The sequence below is a fragment of the Hippichthys cyanospilos genome, chromosome 2 (genome assembly GCF_059441005.1).
Source record: "Hippichthys cyanospilos isolate Australia breed blue-spotted pipefish chromosome 2, RoL_Hcya_1.0, whole genome shotgun sequence".
Classification (NCBI taxonomy): domain Eukaryota; kingdom Metazoa; phylum Chordata; class Actinopteri; order Syngnathiformes; family Syngnathidae; genus Hippichthys; species Hippichthys cyanospilos.
This window is the reverse complement of record NC_142370.1, coordinates 21,329,430-21,349,917: the sequence shown is the minus strand read 5'-3', so window position 1 is coordinate 21,349,917 and position 20,488 is coordinate 21,329,430. Positions and strand designations below refer to the sequence as shown.

Below are 20,488 nucleotides of genomic sequence, written 5' to 3'. Positions count from 1 at the left end.
CAATGAGAGGTGGCTCCCGCTGCACAGTGCAGTTGCCTGTAAAGGGAAAAGAACTTCAACACGATTTATCAGCAATCCGGTTATCGGAACATGCCTCGGCTGGACCTTCAGCTGTACAGTAAATTTTCTGCGGGAAAGTCCTCCTTGAGTGACAAATTCCTATCTGCCTCCTATTCTTTACTCTTGGTTCTGGGTGTGCTCAGCTCTGCTTCTCCTGTTATCTGACTGGACTTGTCCTTAGGTTATCCGGAGTCAAGTTTATATTCCGCATATAAAGTAGATCTAGATATACAGTTTGTCATGGCGAAAATACATCTCTGGAAAAGATACCGTCATGTTGGCCTGGTTTTAATACTTATATTCACAGGAAACGTTTCAATCGGGTACTCGTGGATCTCAGCACATGAGTATGAAAGCATTCAAATTCACTTAAAGGTCAAGACCACTGTGACTTCATGCAAGAAGTCTGTGGCCATAATAAGTGAATTCATCTTAACATTTTGCACAAATGTCACAATAAGATCAGGAAGCGATGACATTTTCTATCCAAAAGGTCAGCTTCAATGTTCTGCAACAACATAACACTTGCTGTCATTCATCATCCAGTGCTATAGACCAAATCACGCGGGGTCCATCTTGCATGCCTTTAAATATTTCAGCTGGTGCGCCTTCACTCCTCTCAGCTGCAATTGTGCTCTCAATCCATCTGAGCGACTGTCTTTGTTCCCCTCTCTTCCTAGTCCCTATAAATAGAGGTTGATTGTTCCTCAAGGTTGAGGAGCTTTGGCCTGCCCTTACGCAACACATTTTATATGTAACGAAGTGGTGTGCTTTGCTGCCACCTGCTGTTAGAAACCTGCTCTTAAGGAGGTATTTGAAATGATGCCGGCATCTGCACAGGGTACACTCAACAAGCTAGAACATGCCAACTCGGGTGTGTTATTAGTGTAGCATTAACAGGTCCTGACAAAAGTATTTGCTCTTATGAGCTCCTGCACCAGTCCACTTGGATGCCAATGGCAAAAGCCGGAGGAAGGGTTGACCCCCTCTCTCCCCCAACCACCACCACTTCACAGCAAGTTTGTGTCCCAAAAACCATTCCTGGTGAAGAAGTGCTTTGCCTCAATCCGAGTGATGCCATAGCAATTTGGTTGTTAGCAAAGGGAAGGTTCTGCGTCAACTGCGTGGTCTTTTAGTAACGTTGGAGGCTCGTTTGTTAAATCGAGCCTACTGCTGCTATCGGCAAACACCAGAAGCATCTCATAAAGGCCCATCGAATGTTCTCACTGATAGCTTTTGTAGCTGTGAGCTGACTGCTGCCACGCGCTTCCTCCTGCCTGCCTTCCTTTCTCAGTGTTGGATTTACTGCTCATTAAATTAGCGTCAATTTAGCCCCAGCTGGTGTTTGTCCACAACAAATGTGAGCAAATGATAAAGTATTATTTCTATCTTCTATTTATAGTATTCCTGAATTTAGAAGTTATATTAAAAATATGACTCTGAGAAAGTGCTTTTCAAAAACTAAGGTAAGCTGTTTAATTAGATGACAAAGTTTTATTTGATTGCAATATCAGAGTAGCAAGTTATGGCAAGCTCTCAATTCCTCAACAATCTTGTGGAATTTTTTAGGATTTAGGCAAGGTCAGTAAAACAGGAAAACAAATTAGTTCTTTTTTTTTTTTTTTTTTTTTGAAACATCAAAGACACAAGTCTTATCAGACCAGTCTGGTGGTTTGCATCTACAAGAGAGTGTGCAGGGACAAAGGAAAGAGAAGATTCTTAAGGCTATAGTGGGAGGAACTACAAGAAGAAAGGAAAAGGCAACACAATACCACATGTCTGTGTTAAACTCACTTTTCTGTCTCGTTGTCATTCTTCATCGCGGCGTGAGGCTCACGGCAACCAGCATTTATGCAAACAAAGATGTGTTCTTTTTTTCTCGATTGACGTCCTTTTTTTCCCCCGCGAGATCAAAACAAACGTGGCGGACAAATTTGTTGCAAATGTTGGTAAGTCGTCAAGTCGTAAGTTTTGTTGAATAAAAGAGTAGATGGACGAGGATTCATTTTTTGATGTCAAAAAACTATGCGTCCCCTGGCAAAAATTATGCGTCGGGAACGCAAGCAAACGAGGGCACTGCGTGTGTGTGCGTGTGGGTGTGTGTGTGTGTGTGTGTGTGTTGAATGTATATATATATATCTATAAATATATAATTAAGATTGAGTAGTTTGTATTAGATGGCAACTTGTGACTTTCCTGCCACAACAGGTTGTGCAGTAGTCAGCTTTTACCCCGAAAAGCTTCCAGGAACAACTTCAAAATAAAAGCTCTCATCTCAAAATACAAGCGCTTGTGTCCATACATCATTCAGTTTGGTCATAATTATTTTCAAGACCCACCACGTTTATTTGACTGTCTGTCAACGGAATATACAGAAGAAGAGTGCCTTACTCGTCAATTTTTTTTTGTCTTGCTTTGCACGTAGTGGTCTACTGACCTGAACGTTCTGGCAATTTTTCATTTCCAGTTGTTCGTGGGTCTGTCTTTTCCCTACGAGGGCCCTGCCCCCTTGGAGGCTATCGCCAATGGGTGTGCCTTCCTCAACCCTAAGTTCAACCCACCAAAAAGCAGTAAGAACACTGACTTCTTCAAGGGAAAGCCCACGCTGAGAGAGGTGACCCTTTTTGCAAACTCATATTAACATTTCACACAAGCGTTTCCATCTGCATTCAAACCAAATATGTGCTCTCGGCCTTCCTTGCAGCTGACCTCTCAGCATCCCTATGCAGAGGTTTATATCGGTCAACCCCACGTTTGGACCGTGGATATTGAAAATGCTGCTGAAGTAGAAAGAGCAATCCGCTCCATCCTCAGCCAGAAGGTAAACGTATTAAATTCCATGATTCACTGATTTTATACTTGACACTTAACCAACCGATTCCAGATGAAAATACTTTAATGTGATGCTTCTGCTGCATTGTGCTTTGTAAGATTGAGGACAATGGCTTTGTTCATTGGACAGAGCCTTATATGCTTTGTGATCCCAGAGCCTACCAGTCTCCCGCTTGCCCTGGCATACATAGTTCCCTTCCTCCTTCCCGTTCACCACCTTACATGTGGACACTGAATGAGTTGTTGATGATTTGGTGCATTAACAAAATCCTCTTTTGTTGATCTGCCCTGAAAACTCTGGTTGCTTTACAGTTTAATTGATTTTAATCACCTACATTCAATGTTAGAAGTATCCAATGTGATATTATGGTACCTTTAAATGTATGAGACACCATTTTCATATTTTCAAAAAGTGTAATATTCATGAAGCAATGCCCCCCCCCCCCCCCCATCTCAAATCAACACACTTTGACCAACATTTCATGGATTTTTAATTATTTAACAAAAATGTTTACTGCTGGGCGAGCGGCACGGGCAAACCTAAAATGACATCACTGAACCACTTTGGAGCCTTGCTTGCTACACAGTGCACTGGTGGCTTTTTTTCTATTTCATTACATCGTTTGATTCATTTGGACTGCGTGGTTTTGTTGTGTTGCTGCAGTAGCTTTTGTTTGCTCAACATCATCTTTAGAGTCTGTAGACGAGACGAGCCCTTGGCGCGATGATGTCAAGCACATACATACGGGCTCAAACCCGGAAGCATAGCCAGTGACTGATCGTGTCATTGATGGAATATAGCCTTTACTACGTCTTTTTTTCCGAGGCCTTTACAGCGTGATTTTACCGAGCAAGCGAATAATAGGAAGTGTTTTATTTTTTCATGCTCCTTTTTCTGTTATTATTATGATGATTATTTGCCAGGCAGAGCCAGTTGTTGTTGCCTAGAGATGTTCACAAAGACTTGTCTTGTGAAATATGCCCCGGCCACTTACTGTACTTATACGCAAAATACAATACTGTAGCTCTGACTAGAATGTTGAGCCACACGCGTTTGTTTTGAGACACACACGCTTGTTAAACCTTTTGCATAGGCACTATAACAGTATTGTATTCTTTGTTTTGCGTGAGCAGATTGAGCCTTATCTGCCATTTGAATTCACCTGTGAGGGGATGCTGCAGAGAGTCAATGCCTTCATTGAGAACCAGGTACATTATTCTCTGCCCTGTGTGAGACATTTCAATGAGCCAATCAGAAATGTCTTGACACTTGGATTAACGGGGTACTTATTACGATGCACTGATGTGCTGCGTGATGTGGTCAGGACTTCTGTCACGGTCAGGTGATGTGGCCTCCGCTCAGTGCGCTGCAGGTGAAAATGGCGGAGCCAGGACGCTCCTGTAAGCAGGTGTGTCAGGAACAACAGCTCATCTGCGAGCCGTCCTTCTTTCAGCACCTCAACAAGGACAAGGATCTAGCCAGGTGGTGTACAAGCACAAAATTGGACCTTGTTTTGGCATCAAGTTGCACTTAATAACGGCAGTGTTGGATTTACGATTGTGTTTGTCAACAGGTTTGGCGTGGACTGCCAGACGGTGGAGTCTAGCGCAGACACCGTAGTCCCGGCTTACAGCGAGAGCCGCCGCCACTGCATCTTTCAGTCCGACTTGCTGCTCTTCAGCTGCGCCGGGGCCCACCAGTCGCTCAAGCGTGTCTGCCCCTGCCGCGACTACATGAAGGGCCAGGTGGCACTGTGCAAAACCTGCCTATAGCATTGGCAGCACACACCTTAAGAAGAGGACCGGCTCCCGTGTGGACTGTCTGATCAAACCCTGTCAGACTCCTCCGAGGGAAGCGTTTCTGCCAGACGAAACACATGACTGTGTGTGTGTGTTCATCATATTTATTGTTTGGTCGGCTCTTTGGCAGGACTAGACCAGAAGTGGTATAACTTTACTTGAATCTACAAAGGGAGTCATCTTGGACTTAAAAAACTGTTTCAACTGCAGCACATATCATTCAGTAAGTGGCGTCCCGTTTGTCTCCAGGTTCAGCAGAAACAAAGGCCAACTGTCGCACCCTACCAGCTGACCCTCTCCCGCGCGTTCTCTCCTTTCTGCTTCCCCTTCCCTGCTTAATCTGACTCCCTTCTTTCTTTAGGTAGGTTTACACTGGAACGCCCACGCCCCCAACACACACATACTAAACAGATGGCTAGTTTTACACTGTAACAAACTTCTGTACTAAAGTAATGAAAGTGAACTATTGTATAGAGATCTAGATTTTTATTCTGGATGTATGATCATTTTCTGAGATGTCTAGTTGTTGATCTTTAGCCATGGAAGGGTTTTTGTTTTCCTCACAAATTGCATACATAATTTAAAGATGTGTAATATATAAAACAAAACAAAAAAACGTAGATGCTGAATATAGTAGGTTGTAGGAATGGTTTCAACGCTTATCATCTCGTGCGAGCCACATCAGTGATGGCCCCAGTTTCTGAAGCAAAGCCTGCCTTGGCGTCGCCATGATGCGGGAGTCTGATTGTCATTTTCATCGCTTCTCCTGTTCAGGGTCATTGCTCTAAGTCAGGGGTGTCCAAAGTCGGTCCTCGAGGGCCGCTGTCCTGCACGTTTTCCAGGGTCCTTTTCCTGACACACCTGATTCAAATGATCAGCTCATCAGCAAGCTCAGCGGAAACCTGATAACGATCCTGATCATTTGAATCAGATGTGTCAGGAAAAGAAACCTGGAAAACATGCAGGACAGCGGCCCTCGAGGACCGACTTTGGACACCCCTGCTCTAGGTGGATTGAGGACGTAGTGCACCATGGCAAGATTTATTATTTTGATTATGTCACGTGCAGTGTATAACCATGGTCGATATCAGTTGTATTGCTCAGCCAATGCTAGCAAGAAAACTATAGTCACCATGTTTATCAAGAGCCATGGAAACATAGTCTTCATCAGCATTCAAATACATCCAAATCCTCTGATGCCAACAAAACTCTGTTTGCCTGCAGACATGCATACAAAGAACATGTAAAACCCCAAACCATCATGGGTGAAAGTGCACTACTAAATTGTAATTGCACAAGATCAGCAAAATATTATTAACACTGTACATTGTTTGTATGGGTTTCTAAAGTTTTAATTTATTTTATATACTGATGTTCATCAGTGATTTTGTTCTTGGGACTTTATTTATAAGAGGTGTGTCTTTTATTTATGGAAAGAAATTTGAGAAGATACCTGAATACGTACATGTGTTTCCATGTATGGCCACCAGAGGGAGGCATGGTATGCTTCTGTTGGGTTTGAGCGTTCCTTAGAGGCGCAATACTTTGGTTATATCAATAAAACGCTCTTGAATGGTCGCATTCATTCAAGGGACGCTTCTATGGTTATAATGCCTAAATAGAACAGTTCCTCTCATTCCTATCATCTCTGTTTTAAAAGGGAAAACAGCAGCAAACGTGCCTCATTATACGATAGGAGTTGCATACGTGATCTCGTAAGTTTGCACAACAGCTCTTTTTGGTTAATATTTCTATTGATTTTTTTTCATATCAGATGCAGTAAGTGGCATGCAGCTACAGTAAGTCAGTGTTTCAAAGCATGATGTGCCTTTACCATACTGCTTTCATGTAATCATATGCTTTGATTATCACCTCTTAGAGGGAAAAAAAAAAAAAAAAAAGCAAACAAACCTTGGGTTCATAACTTTATCTGCCAGCGGTCTCTAGAATCGGTTGCTTTGATTTTCCCACCCAAATTCTGGTATTCTGATTTCCTCTGCTGAATTGAAATACCTTTCCTCATATCTACAGTAGTATATTTTACACCTGTAAAACATTCTGTATACTTGGTAACATTTGTGTATTGGAAGCTTTGTGAATGGATAAAACTGTTAGTTTCCAAGCGAACAACACTTAATAGTAAATTTACTGTGTATGTTTCCCGGTCAATTTACTACAATAATCTTGATATTTGCCCTTAATAAGCACTCTAAAATCACTTGTCTTGTAATGATAAGAATTAAATCTGTTGTTGATGCATAGGCCCTGGACGACATCTACTACAATGCGTTAATGTATTCGTGGACCAGCCTGGACACTTCACTTTGTTGCTAACGTTGCCATTCACAGATGCGGGCAGTAGTTGTACGAACCGCCGCGCTCTAAACCGATGAGTTATCATCGCGCAGTGGCATTGCGTTGTCAGCCTTATACTTTTTACCACGCCTATTAACAAATGCATGTTTATGTCTCTTCATTTACATTTACCATTGTGGCTTAAATGAAGATCTATACAGTTCACATCTGAAAGAGGGAACTGGAGCAAATTGTTGTTCTCCATCACTATTTTATTGACGTTCATCAAATATACGTAACATTAAGCTGAGACATTTGAATTGACATTTTTACAATGGATTTGGCTTTTCATTTAAGAAAGGGGCTGATATCAATTTGAGTAGCACAGAATTAATGGCCCACATTACACATCCTTTTTGTGATATGTGCAGCGCTGTCCTTTATACAAATGAGTTTCAAAGTTCTGTTTTGTAAAATTCATACTGGGGGGGGGGGCTGGCACTGGCACTTACCATCCAGAGCAGCAATGTTTCCCATTGGCAAAAACATGAACACAAAGGCATTTTTGTGTTGGCAGTTCTCAGAGTAAGAGGAATATGATTTTATTTTAAATAAACCTTCTCTTTTTATGTGGAAAAAATGACTCCTGACTGGTTAAACATTTGACTTTACAGCACAACAGATGACTTTTTTTACTGTTATGTGAAGTGTATCAGTGGTTGTTGTCATACAAAAGTCATTTATGTCCACATTTGTGACATGGGAAGAGAACAACACAAACTTCTTGTCAAAACAATAGACAGATTTACAATACAAAACAAAATTGACAGAGTTACAATTAATTGCATTTTGTACCCCAAATCCATAACTGCACACGAGATGTGAGAATGAAACACTTTTTAAGCTATCTGGATACTACTACATTTCACCAAGTCATTAGTGAACATATTTCACTAGGATTCACAGCAGAGTGTACGTTCTGTTAGTCACTGATGCCACAATGGGAAAAAAAAAAGTATTTATGTTTTTTGTTCTTTTGAAAGTAGCAGAGCAGAATAGTTCTTTACATTCCTGCTGCAGTTTCACTCCTTCTGTGGGCTGAATCTACCGTGACCTGTTGCACTGCCGTACAGAGGCAAGCCTCTTGGATGAATGGGGAAAAAAAAAATGTTGCAAGTTGGGCAAGGCATTTTGTGGAACCCGTTCCTGCAGCCCATTCTCGGTCAGCAACTTAGGCAAAGTCCCCTCCTCTTCTTGAATTATTCAACCTCATGGATGTTGGTATCAGCAAACGGATTCTGCAGAGAGTCTCTGGCAAGTTGGAAGGGGGCGCCTTGCTCTTTCCCATCCTTGCCTCCTTGGCCATATCTTCTCCACTGTGGGCCAGACGGTATACCGTCACTCAAAGCGCTCATAGTTCCTGGTTTGTCTCACTCGTGGTATCATGTCGAGCAGAAGCCTGCAGATGGAAGGTCTAGCAAGTTAAGGCATTATGTTTAAAACCACGAGAAAGACCTGTTACTCACTTGACCCCATAGGCAAAGATGATAAGGCCAATCAGGACACCTATTGTCCCGTCGAGGTACCACACCATGGGCTCGTGCTTAAACACCTCAGCGCTGATTAGAATGGAGAAGCCCATGATGCCTCCCACCAGGGAGTTAAAGCCTACAATGACAAAGAAGAAGCTACTTTTCTTTTGCAGTATGATGGCCTCCCTCCCCAAGTGTGAATGGCGTACCGTCGGTGATGAGCGCCCGACTCGTGAGCACCTTTCCCAGCATGAATTTCATCACGGCCAGGAAGATGCAGACCACTCCGCTGACAATGGAGACGCTGAAGAGGAAATCATCCTGATGGGAAAGAGGGTTTGACTTTACCGTTGCAATTGCAGCCACACTCAGGGTTCTGAACCAGGTCCTCATTCTTTTCTCTTTCATTAAGATAGTTTTTGAAGTTTGCATGTTTTGAGTCAAGATTCTGTTGACCTTCTTGACTAACGCTAACTTACTCACTGCAAGGACTTCCGTTCATAAAGTAATTTAAGGATTGCATTGTCGGTGCATCTTCTTTGTTAAGAAGCCTTAAAGTGTAACTACTCTGTACATGAACACAAACCAGACTCCAAAAGCAACGTTAAAACTCAGACATTCAACACATTGATGCAGTCTGAGCTTGGGTTGGCATTCTGGCCCAGGGGGGAGTAAAAAAAAAAAAAAGACACACTGACTATGTGACATAGAAACCTCGACCAGAATGTGAATTATGCTTTGACATTTAATCTTGACATGCAAAAAGCCTTCTCCTGAATTGGAAAAAGCAAAAATCGAAGAACAAACAGCAAGCGGGGATCATCTTCAGCCGTTCGTCGCCCTGTAGACTCAGAAATCTTGGTGTTCCACAAACCTCTGAGATTTTCCATGTAGATTTCTCAGTTGGTTCATGGTTGCTTTTACTTCTACAGTCTACAGCGATGACCACTTTTTGAAGTCTGTAAAAACTCCACAGTTTTCTCACCTTGTGTCACCCTTCAGCTGCTGCCAGTGACACTAACACTGCTAACACGCTTGCAGAACGATAGTGTGGCTCGGGTTGAGAAGTGACACTACAACTCAGTTCGAGATCACCTCATCAAAGTTTGTTTCTTCTAACACAGAGGCGTCTCCCATCACACAACAGATGTGTTCTTAGGGCCTGTTCTAGAAATGTCGAACGAAGATGCGCAGCACTTATTACCAAGAGGTAACGCGTCTGTGCTGGATGTCAGGAATGATTGGCCTCCACTCCGGTTTCTGCCCCCATGTGACCCAAACACAAGTATCTTCAGCAGAAGAGTTACTAATAGAAAACTAGCAGTGTCTTTTAGTCAATTTAATTATATTACATAATATAACATAAACCCTCCATTTTCAATTGAGATTAAATTCTTACCCTGCTGCTAAAATTTTAAGTGCTGCTTGTGTCATAACATCTGCTCTTACCACTTCAGGCAGCAGCTTGGTGGCCAGGTCATGGATGGCCTTACCCATTATGCACACGGATGACAAGATGAAAATCACACCCAGGATTGTGCAGGCTCTGTGACAGAAAAAAAGGCACATCAGTAGCAGAACTACACCTCCAAAGAATACAGTGGAACCGCATCTGACCAAAATATGAGCGTCCAAATCGGAATAATGGCATTACATAATTGGCTACTGCATACAGAAAGGCTGTCTTTTTACATTTGGATTTTGAGCGCATGCGGTAACAGAGGATGTGACACCATGGTGTGTTGTCGCCATGCCGTTGTGTGTCTTGATCCTAGGAGCTAAGGTGCTGGGGACTTTATATAGCAGGACATGCATTGGATACAACACACCTGACAACATCTGGTTGGTAGGTGCTCTGTTTCCATCTAACTGATGAAATATCTTGCGCTTGTTACCTTGACAACCACTCATTATTTACTTCTCTGACTGTGAATGTGGCAGAGGGCAATGATTGAGATGTTGATGAAGATCAGTAGGTAGGCTTGCAAGTACTGAACTAAGGTATTTTAAATGTTGACATTTGTCATTAGAGCAGCCATTGACATGAAATTTGAACCAAGTGTTCTGATCTGGACTAAAATATGCCATTCATGTTAATTAGGAGAAGCAGTAGCGACACGCTTTTTTTCTGTTAGTTGTGTGCCGCAGATATCCTTTATCCTTTATCCTGTGACTGCAGAAAAGTACAAGTCTCTCAGACAGTTGGTTGAAAATCATGCTTTCATTTTGGAGGAATCTTACTCACAGTCAGCCAGGTCAAGATATGTGAGTTGCTAGTCTGTAATTGCTCCCAATGGACCAAAGCAGAGGTCTCATCCCGCATGAAAGAACAAACTACACTACAATCAGTAACACTCTGTCCATCACAGAGGGTATGTTTCAGAGCATCCCCTGGCTGCTGTAAGTGAAACCAACAATGTAGAAATGGTTCATTTAAATACTCCCTAGGCATTCATTTAACATTTATAGCAATTTTAAAGATCTTTAAAAACACTAACAAAAGATACAAACACATTCAAAAGCAGTCAGTATATTGAGACAGAGGCAGAAGAAATAAAATACTGTATTACACAAACACAGTGTAGGGCAAGTTACTTCAAAACTAATGTAGTATTTATTTTTTATTACTGTCATTCCAAAGTAATTGTAGTTACGTTATAATATTACTGTAGTTGAAATGTAAGGCATTGCACTAATATGGCATTACTTTGATATTACTCTCACCAAAATAGCTGGAAATATGCATTTGGCATTCTAAATGTAGCTCATTACGCCCATTACACATCCAGTGAAAAGACCTTTAACTAAAAGTAAGCACATGCTCAAAACTATCCCAAAATAAATATTATTACTCCCCTGGACATGGAAAGGATGTCCAGATCGCTGGAAATATAAAATAAAAATGTACAAAGTTTTCTGCATAGCAACAATACACCAGCGCTATCTCAAGGCAACTAAGTGAACTGCATTCATGTTATCAACTGCTTTGATGAATGTTATAAATTTAAAGGGACAGTATGTACGATTTTCATTAAAAAGGAATAAATTAAGTGATTGTAAATTTCCAAAACTTGCAAATGAATGTCTTCTCAAAGACAGACAGTATGTTTTCAAAATACGCATAGGTCTAGTTATCATGAAATTATATAATTATATATTATATATTTTATATATTATATATATTACATGTGGGGTGGCAGCCATGTTTGTTATAGCTATGGACAATGGTAAATGCAGCACATGCAGCACCCCCTGCTGTCCGTAATGGAAAAACGGACTAAATCCAACACACTATCCTTTTAAAGTGTTAAGGAGTGTTTTTTTTGTTAGTTAGTTTGTTTGTTGTTCGGGGGGGGGGGGGGGGGGGGGGGGGGGCGCTATATATTATAATGCATTGTAACACAATTAGCTCATTAGCAAGCGCTACAGGTGCTTGAAAACAATCCTAATCATTTGAATCAAGTGTGTTTGCGAGAGAAGAATCGAAAACATGCAGGATACCGGCTCTCGGGGACTGGAGTTTGACATATATGAGTTTGAGTGTCCAAAGCACCTACCCTGTATGTTTTTTGAAATGCGGGAGGAAACGGTAGTGTCCAAAGAAAGCCCATGCGGCCCCCGGAAAAACATGCAAACGCCATACAGGAAGGCCGGAGTTGGAAGCAAAGCCACGCCCTCCACATGTTAAGCGGAGGTGCTTATTTTTCTGCCAATGATCCACCCAAACATCACATCTCTCACAAAACACAGCAATAAACATGTCCAAAGATGTACCTTACATTAAACATATACATGATACATACATTACATATTTAACGAAGATGGCAGCGGGTTCAAACATTCAATAATGGCTCTCTCATAACCAATTGTCTGAAAGCGGAATCCATACCACAAAATTAACAAAATTGAGTTACGACTGGACCAAAATTTGCTAAAGAGTGGGACGGCCCCCTCTGAGCCCGCGATGGAGTAAGTTTACTGTACACACACTGGCACACATACTGTACAGTAGGTTCCGTCTATAGCAGGACTCACATGTATTCCCGATGAGCTGAGTGGACAGCTGCAGCATTGCTGTAACGCCATAGTACGATGACCGAGGACAGGACATCCAAAGTGGCGTCAAACTGAAGACACGAAAGGAGATTTAAGAACTTTTGTGCATATTTTTCATGCATTTACTCATGTAAATTCCACTTACAGCAAATCCAAACGCGGAAGCACTGTGTCGCATGATGGAAACAGCTGGAAAACACCGGAACAAGTACTGTTGAGCAGTCTTTAAGATTTGAATTTCTTGTACACAGCCATCATTTTGGAACAGCAAATGAGTAGGACCAAAAAATTTAGAGGAGTCATGTGGGAGAAAAACAAACTGTCTCCACTGAAATCTGTAGATGGGTGATGCATGGGTAAAGACCAAAAATATCTCAGTGGACTAGGAATTATAGTCAGATTGATCATGTTTCATTCATGTATTTATTTTTAAGTAAAATGTAGGATTCCACGGCAAGTTGGAAGAGTGTTGAGCACATCCGCCTCACAATACTCTGGCTTTCCTGTATGGAGTCTGCATGTTCTCCCTATGTCTGCATGGGTTTTCTCTGGGTACTCCGATTACCTCCCACATTCCAAAAACATGGTTGTTTGTCTTTGTGACTTGTGATTGGCTGGCTACCAAATCAGCGTGTACCCTGCCTGCTGCCCAAACAAAGCTGGGAGAGAATCCAGCATGCCCACCACCCTTGGGAGAACAAATGGTGAAGTTCATGGATATATGGATGCAGGATTCCCATTGTGAGAGTGGCCAAGTGCGCCGGATGCTGTATGAGATTGGCTTGTTTACCTGGCAAGTGGGTAGAAGCCCCAATGACTACAGTCAGAGTGTGACAGGGTGTTTCCATCTCTGGACCTAGATTATCCAATTTTGACTGTGGATTGGGACCAGCTCCGTATGGGAGAAATCACCCAACCAGAGACGTCTACTTAGAGAGAGTATTTGACAGTGTCTTGGGAGTGGTGCTACAGGAGTATGGTGAATTGGTTGTCTAATACCTGATTCAGTCCCTTAACCATGTGTCAGTTGGCTCCAGATTGCCACCAGTAAGTCAAATGTGTTTCCAATGAGGGGTGGACTCCACCAGGCTGCCCTCTCGCCACTTGTCTTACTTTTATGGACAGAATGTCTCTGCAGCCGAGATGCTGATGGGGTTCAGTTTGATAGCCTCAGAATTGGACTGCACGATTGTCCAAAATAATGATCACGATCCTTTTGGTCAATATTGAAATCATTATTCATTATGTTTGGTCAATCATGTCTATTTATCCGCCCCTTTTTAAACAAGCAGTATATAAACAAGGTTTCAAGGCTTGATACGTACAAATACAGTAATAAGAAACAAATAATTAAATAAATAAAGGAAATAATTAAAACACATGGCACAAAGGGCAACACAGCTAAGTTCCTTGCTGAGAGCAAACCAATGGAAAAATGATACCCACGTAGAACAAAGCACATCATTCACTTTTAATCATTTGGTGGTCAAAATGTCATTTTCAGCCATTTTAAACTGAATGTATTCAATGTTTTGCCAATTGGATTTTAGAAAAGAATAGAGTACTCTCCCCAAGTCATGGTTGGGATCCAGCCCCAAGTAGTTTCAAGTTGTCAAGTATCACAGGGTCTTGTTGACAAGTGAAGACAGAACAAGTGAGAGGTCTACGACCACTTCAATCCAGCATCTGCAGCAAAGCGATTCTGATCCTGTCCGTTGATTTAGCAGTTGATTCAAAATCCCATCAATTTATGGTCACAAGCTATGGTTGTGATCAAAACAACAAGATCCAATATACAAGAGACCATTTTCTCCAGAGAGTTTTCAAGCTATTTTTTAGTGATAGGGTGAAATGTTTGGCAATCCAGAACGGTCTGAAAATAGCCCAACTTTTCTGCATTGAGAGGAGCCAGATGTAGTGCCTATAGCATATGGTTCCAGGATGCTTGACTCCACCTGGAGGAGGCCCAAAGGGAAGACAAGCTTGAACATGCTATGGAGATTTTCTCCCTCCCAAAGTTGCCTAGAAACACCTCGAGATGCTGTTAGAAGGGTTGGGGGGGAGCTGTCTGCTTAGGTTGCTGCCCTTGCACCCCTGCCAACAATAATGGGAAGGAAGGAAATGGATGGATGGATACATGTGTAATTCTTTTCTGCATCAGTTGAATTGTGAAGAACAGAGAAGCGGTCTATTTTGTTTGTTTTTTTTTTTTTTTTTTTTTTTTTTTTGTTTTTTTGGGGGGGGGGATTTTTAGATCCTACTGCAAACCTGCCTCGAGAGTTCCAGAATGCATTGTACCATTCCTAGAATGTTCTGCACTATAGTTTACAGGAGTCATATTGAATGATACACAATGCTGCATGTAATCTTGTACACCTGCAAAAGAGAGACAGGGAGGAAGAGACGAGAGAGGGAGGAAAATGCAAATGAGAAGTGGGAAGAATGCCTCTCCTCCCCAGTTTATTTTTAGGGAGAGTCACCAGGGGGGGCTTAGAGCCCCGCCTCAGCCATGAAAGCAAAGAGCTCTCTTCCCTTTCATGGTGTTTGTGCTGCAAGAAATGGCAAAATCCTGCATTTCCTCCTTTTCTTTCATCATGTCTCTACATTTTGTTTCTGCCTGTTTCATTTTAAAGCACATATTGTGGAGGTATGTTTGTACACACCATTGGCAGTATCAACAACCTTCTTGACGATTAGTGCAGATCAAAAACGCACAGCCTTGTGTCAATATTGTGTCAGTATACTGCAAAGTACACCTACGGTGTAGATTAAAAATGAAAATTACTGAGCCTGAGCTGAACATCTTTTCCCCTGAAAAGTGGCAAGAAAACAGGAGCATTTGATACAAGGTTGAAATCGGTCATTCTTTATTTGACAAGTATGATGACCATGTGAATGTAGCACAATTTATGGCTAGCAAACAAGCTAAATGAGATGTAATAGCTAATTCGCCTCATGCTAGGTGGCGAGACAAACTGCAGGCTCTATGTTGCCATTTCTCCTTGCCTTTCATAAAGCTAAGCACATATGTCTCGTGTCTTCCTATTCTAACGATATTTATTTGTTTACTGAAGCCGTTTACTGAAGTTGTCCCTTTACATTTGCCAAAGAATTTACCTCTGACTTCTGTGCAAACCATAACCGGATGAACTGATGAAACCTTTTGAGGCTTGAACACAGACTGTGCGCTTAATGTGTGTGTATATATATATATATATATATATATATATATATATATATATGTATATATGTATATGTATACAGGGGCATCAAGATGAGATTATTTCAGTGTTAAGAATTCATCAAGTGTTTCTATTGTTTACTTACCTGTGTTATCTTATTGTGAAATCTGCTTTTGCCGTGCTGTATTTCTTGTGTACGCAATCTGTTCATCATTTAGCTTTTAGCGGTGTTTGTTTTAGCCAAGGTTGTTACCCTCTTGGTTTCAAGAAAAGAACTAGCAGACTGAGCCAACGTTTTAATCCATCCTCATTCACACGCCAGGGCATTAAGATGACATTTATTTTGTGATAACAATTCTTCAAGTGCTTTAGCTTTTAATGTTCAGATATAGCTTACGTTTAAAATGGCTGTTTTTCATTTTGAAGGCCGCCTTATACAGTATTTCTTTTTTACCTTCACGAAACTGTCTGACTGTCTTGTGTCACCTTTCGTGTCCCGTCGCACTGAACACGTGCTGTATGTAGATGTCGCCCAATCGCGCAAACTTTATTGACTGCAATTCACTGTGTCGCTTGTTACGCCGTCCACGTAGTCGATCTGAAGCAAGCTCCCCCCCCCCCCCCCCACACACACACACACACACACACACCACGGAGAGCCGCAATGTAAGAATGAAAGCGTCACATGTGGCTTCGGAGCTGCAGGTTGCCGACCCCTGACCTAAATGAAATAACTTTTTTTTTCTACAAATGATCTGGCCCGTTGGCATGATTTTATACATAAAAAGTGATCCTTTGGCACTAATGGTTGCAAACCCGTGGCCTAACACCATAACGTGAAATATTTTGAGCCTGACGTGTCATTAGCTACGGATCCGATTCAGACACGTCAATCTGTCCCTACTCGTTTCCTGGTTCCTTTATTGGAAACTGAGAGGAGAAATGACAAAGGACTCTACAAGCTGAGCACACCAGTAGTTAATTGGCTTGGACTACATGCTTCCCACATCTGACAGGCGCACAGGCTCATTTTTCCATATTGCCAAAACTTGTACCATGGGAGGCGTTTTGAGCTGCAATGACATAGATCTCAGCTGCATTCCTCACACTCATTGAAAATCTTTCAAGGAGCAGCAATAAGCCAGCATGAGCTGTACGAGAAATTTTAGGTGTCTCGTGAACATGGTGACAGATACAGCAAAAAGCAAACACGACACTGCTGCACATGACAAGTTTCACACACGCAAGCGATGCAATGCTAATGTTTAACAAAACAGATGTATCCGGAAACGGGAGCAGCTGGTGGCTACCCACATTCGAACTAGTTGCGTGTTTGAAGATGACAAGGCATTTACTGACACAATTTCATAAGTCCAAATTCTTCACGCTACACATGAATCATGTGAGCTAGAAAATGAAAAGTTTCCTTTAATAAAACAACTACAAACTTTTCCGATGGTTTAACATTCACATGACACAGAGGGCACCTCAGGACCTAGCTGGCCCACCGCTCCAGCAACCATATCAGGAAAGGAAGTGGACAATGTGTTTTTCAACAACATGAACTATGCTCTCTTTCATCCTGGAGCATACTGCAAAAATGCTTCATTCTGAAGTAAAATCACGTATACTATCAAAAGGGCCAAAAAAGGGCAGCCCAGGAGAGAATTAATCAAGTCTGTGAATTTAAAAAAAAAAAAAAAGATGCATGGTTTTATTATCTTAGAATAGGTCACCCTGAAGCTATGATTTGTCGTTGAATTAGGTGTGTTTGTTGCACTTTTGGTACAGAAGAGTGGACTTTAAAATAATATAGTGTATCAATTGGTATTTCATTTCATTTGATTGTAGTTTCTGCATTGTGAGACTTGAATAGGCGTCAACAGATCTCAAAGCCCACCATTCATTGCCATCTACTAATTCCTTCTTGTCCAAGCACACAAACATTTTTTTTCAAGTTCTACAATTGACAAAGGTCAGCACTATTTTATGTGCTTCTCTAGTCATTACTCATGGTAGTACAGAATAATACGTGGAACAGATAGCGCACATTATCCTTAAATCCTGAGCCAAATTAATTATTCTGGATATGGAACTATGATACATAACGACATGTGTTTCTGATGTTTTGTGCACCAGTTTTATGTACATTGCAAACAGTTGTCAGTATGATCCATTGTTTTTCCACGCCACTACACATCACTGCCATAATAATGAGCATATTATGAAAAAAAAATACTACATTTCTAATAGGGTGAATCGAACCTGAGCATCAATTATTTGACTATATAATGCAGCTCTTGTAATGGATTTCACAAATTTGCAGTTTATTTTCCTTTGAACATTACAAAGTCCAGTCACTCACTGAAGGCAGCAATGGCAAGGATAATGGTGGCTCCGATGGACGCCCAAGACACCCACAAGGCCTTTTTGCGGTAGCTTTGTGCTTCATGTGGTTTCAGGCGCATGCTGCTCTCCAGAAGACCTGCAGGTAGGATCATGAGGCATGGTGACATTCGACTCGAGGATCCACTCCTAACTTTTTTTTTCCCCTAAAATTCATCATTCTACCAAAAAGCACGATTATTTTTGATTCAGATGGCACATGCAAGGTTCTCTTCTGGAAGCTTGACATACTGTACATTGACACAATCTGACTGCAAGTCTAAAAATGTTTATAAGCAAGCGGAAATCAGGGAAAAAGAGTTTTTCCTTAACTCTTTTGCCCTGATTCCCGCTTGCTTGTATTGCATTGCATTGGCATACTGTAAATGCAACAATGGTTAAAAACGTACTCTTTGAGAAGAGCACTGCACAAGAGTTATGTGAAAGAATCACAAAATTAAATGTTCAAACAGAAAACTGTTGAAGTGCCTTATTTATCTAATCAAGTTTGGAGCTTCAAGTACAATGGAGCCCTATTTTACTTCTAAATAAAAGACATTTGTATCTAAGCTTTTAGAATGGATTATTTTCAAATAGCTTGTTTTTTTTTTCCTTGTGCAATACGTTTTAGTTGAACAAGCTCTATTACACCCTGGTATTAAAGCATATGTTGGTGTTCCAGCTCTCAATAATGTTACACTGGCTTAAAATAATATAGTTAATGAACTCTTTCTTCAGGAAGAAAATATTTTAATTTTTGTTTATTCAAAAATCTTGGCAGTATGTCCATTGCGGTCCCACTCGTCGAAACTAAGTATTTGGTTTAGTACTGTACTGTATTGTGTTTATGGGATATGAATGAATCTGCAAAATTCGCCCTTTTTTACTTTTCCCCCACTTGACTGAAAATTACGTCACAGTTGCTCAGGTAACGACCAATCACCGCTCAGCTACAGAGCATCGAACGCAAACTTGGAAAACAGGTGAGGCCGTACTGGTCGTTCATTACTTGAGCCATGAAATATTTTTTAATAAACTTTTCCTTGAATATTACGTTAAATGTCGTTTATTTAGTTTTTTTTTTTTTTTTTTTTTTTGGGGGGGGGGGGGTTGTTGGGTCAGATAAAACGCTTTAGAACCACTGGTTTGATGTTGAAAACTCTTCCACCACAAAAATCATTTTCTGCGTTCAACCAATAACACGTCCTGCACGTTGAAATGCACAATTAACCATGTCGCCAAATCACGTGATAAACAAATACGCAAAAAGGGAGTATGCTTGTATTTATCAAGATGCTCTCTGACTCAAATGAAAACCGTCATGGGTATCCCTCGGCACATCCGTTTGTGAATTTTTCCGCACAGTGTTAACTTTACCTCCGTCCTCTATGTTTTCGGTAATCCTCATCTCCTGGTCCATCTTGATCAGCTCCCCCTGACTACTGTTGGTGGCTTGGTGACGCCGGCGGTCTTCTCGCTGCTTGGGGGAGTCCGCCTGCTCCTCGCGCTGACCGTTTACCCCCGCGGGCTCCTTGGCTGCTGCCGAGTCCGGCGGTTTGGAGTCCGTCATGTCGGCGAGCTGCTTGGCGATTTCTATGAGGCGCTTGAAAAATGTCACACCCGCGTGAGAGGTGAGGGGGACAAGGGGAAGGGAGGGGAGGAGGTTGGCCCATGGGCCTGGGAGTCTCCCTGTGTGACCATGTCTCTTACTATACCCCCCCCCCCCCCCCCCCAAATCTACTGCAAAGTCTATGACAAGATGGATAATCAAAATATTTTAATTGTAAATTGTTGCGCACCAAATTCTTTGACAAGCCTGATCGAGGGCCCGGTTGGAGACTGTGTGATAAGAGTCAATCAGCTCAGCTGTCACCAGCTCGCAACAGATAATGAACAGTTGCCGCCTCGTTATAGTCTTCACTATTATTGCGAAGCCCATCCAGTATGGGGTCCGTTTCTGTTGTGACGTTGTAAACACACAAAAGTGGAATAGATTAAGATCAAATGTAGAAACTAAGGGTCAAGTGATACGGCACTGCAAGTCTAAATGAGTGCCACAACAAAAACTGAACCGTGTTGTCCCAGCAAACACAAGAGATAGCCTGGTACACAAGTGGCGCCGTAGTGATAAAACATCACATGTTCACTAATGACACGGGCTGACCAAGTCCGCGTGATTGACCCACCCGGCGGGCACCAGTTGCCATAGCGACCTGTCCTCGTGGGGCGCAACGCTGCACGTCACGCCCCCCCCCCCCCCCCCCCCAAAAAAAAAGGGTATTACGAAAAAAAAAACCCACAGTGCTCATTCATGATTTGCTCATCATCAAAGTTTGCTGCAGCCAG

General features: G+C 41.8%; 2 protein-coding genes across 4 annotated transcripts in view; one reads left to right on the top strand and one right to left on the bottom strand.

The window, feature by feature from the left end:
• Positions 1–5,941, top strand: part of mgat5 (alpha-1,6-mannosylglycoprotein 6-beta-N-acetylglucosaminyltransferase) — a 38,811-nt gene extending 32,870 nt beyond the window's left edge. The window contains exons 13-17 of the mRNA XM_088440223.1: positions 2,528–2,674; positions 2,765–2,881; positions 4,027–4,101; positions 4,218–4,375; positions 4,467–5,941. Of these exons, the coding sequence (XP_088296349.1) occupies positions 2,528–2,674; positions 2,765–2,881; positions 4,027–4,101; positions 4,218–4,375; positions 4,467–4,665 (696 nt within the window). The 3' untranslated portion in view covers positions 4,666–5,941. The remainder of the gene's footprint in view (positions 1–2,527; positions 2,675–2,764; positions 2,882–4,026; positions 4,102–4,217; positions 4,376–4,466) is intronic.
• A 1,623-nt stretch (positions 5,942–7,564) lies between these two features.
• Positions 7,565–19,772, bottom strand: LOC148427837 (transmembrane protein 163a). 3 transcript variants are annotated; one of them, XM_088440256.1, is made up of 8 exons: positions 19,520–19,772; positions 18,123–18,242; positions 12,721–12,764; positions 12,555–12,646; positions 9,969–10,065; positions 8,729–8,840; positions 8,514–8,655; positions 7,565–8,363 (listed from the first exon to the last, which is right to left on the bottom strand). In XM_088440256.1, the coding sequence occupies exons 1-8, from the start codon at positions 19,710–19,712 to the stop codon at positions 8,219–8,221; spliced, it is 945 nt and encodes a 314-aa protein (XP_088296382.1). In that variant the 5' UTR covers positions 19,713–19,772; the 3' UTR covers positions 7,565–8,218. The 3 variants fall into 3 exon arrangements, with proteins under 3 accessions (XP_088296382.1, XP_088296391.1, XP_088296400.1); XM_088440265.1 differs by having other exon boundaries at positions 8,212–8,461; XM_088440274.1 differs by having other exon boundaries at positions 8,212–8,446.
• Positions 19,773–20,488: the final 716 nt, after the last annotated feature.

Excerpts from the sequence above, each read along its gene's own strand:
- LOC148427837 (XM_088440256.1), bottom strand. The coding sequence starts at position 19,712 with ATGACGGACTCCAAACCGCCGGACTCGGCAGCAGCCAAGGAGCCCGCG. Across the intron at positions 12,765-18,122 it reads CCTTGCCATTGCTGCCTTCA|CTGTTTCCATCATGCGACAC; the intron begins GTGAGTGACTGG and ends GGTGTTTTCCAG. Across the intron at positions 8,364-8,513 it reads ATCTTTGCCTATGGGGTCAA|TGGAGAAGATATGGCCAAGG; the intron begins GTGAGTAACAGG and ends TCTGGCCCACAG.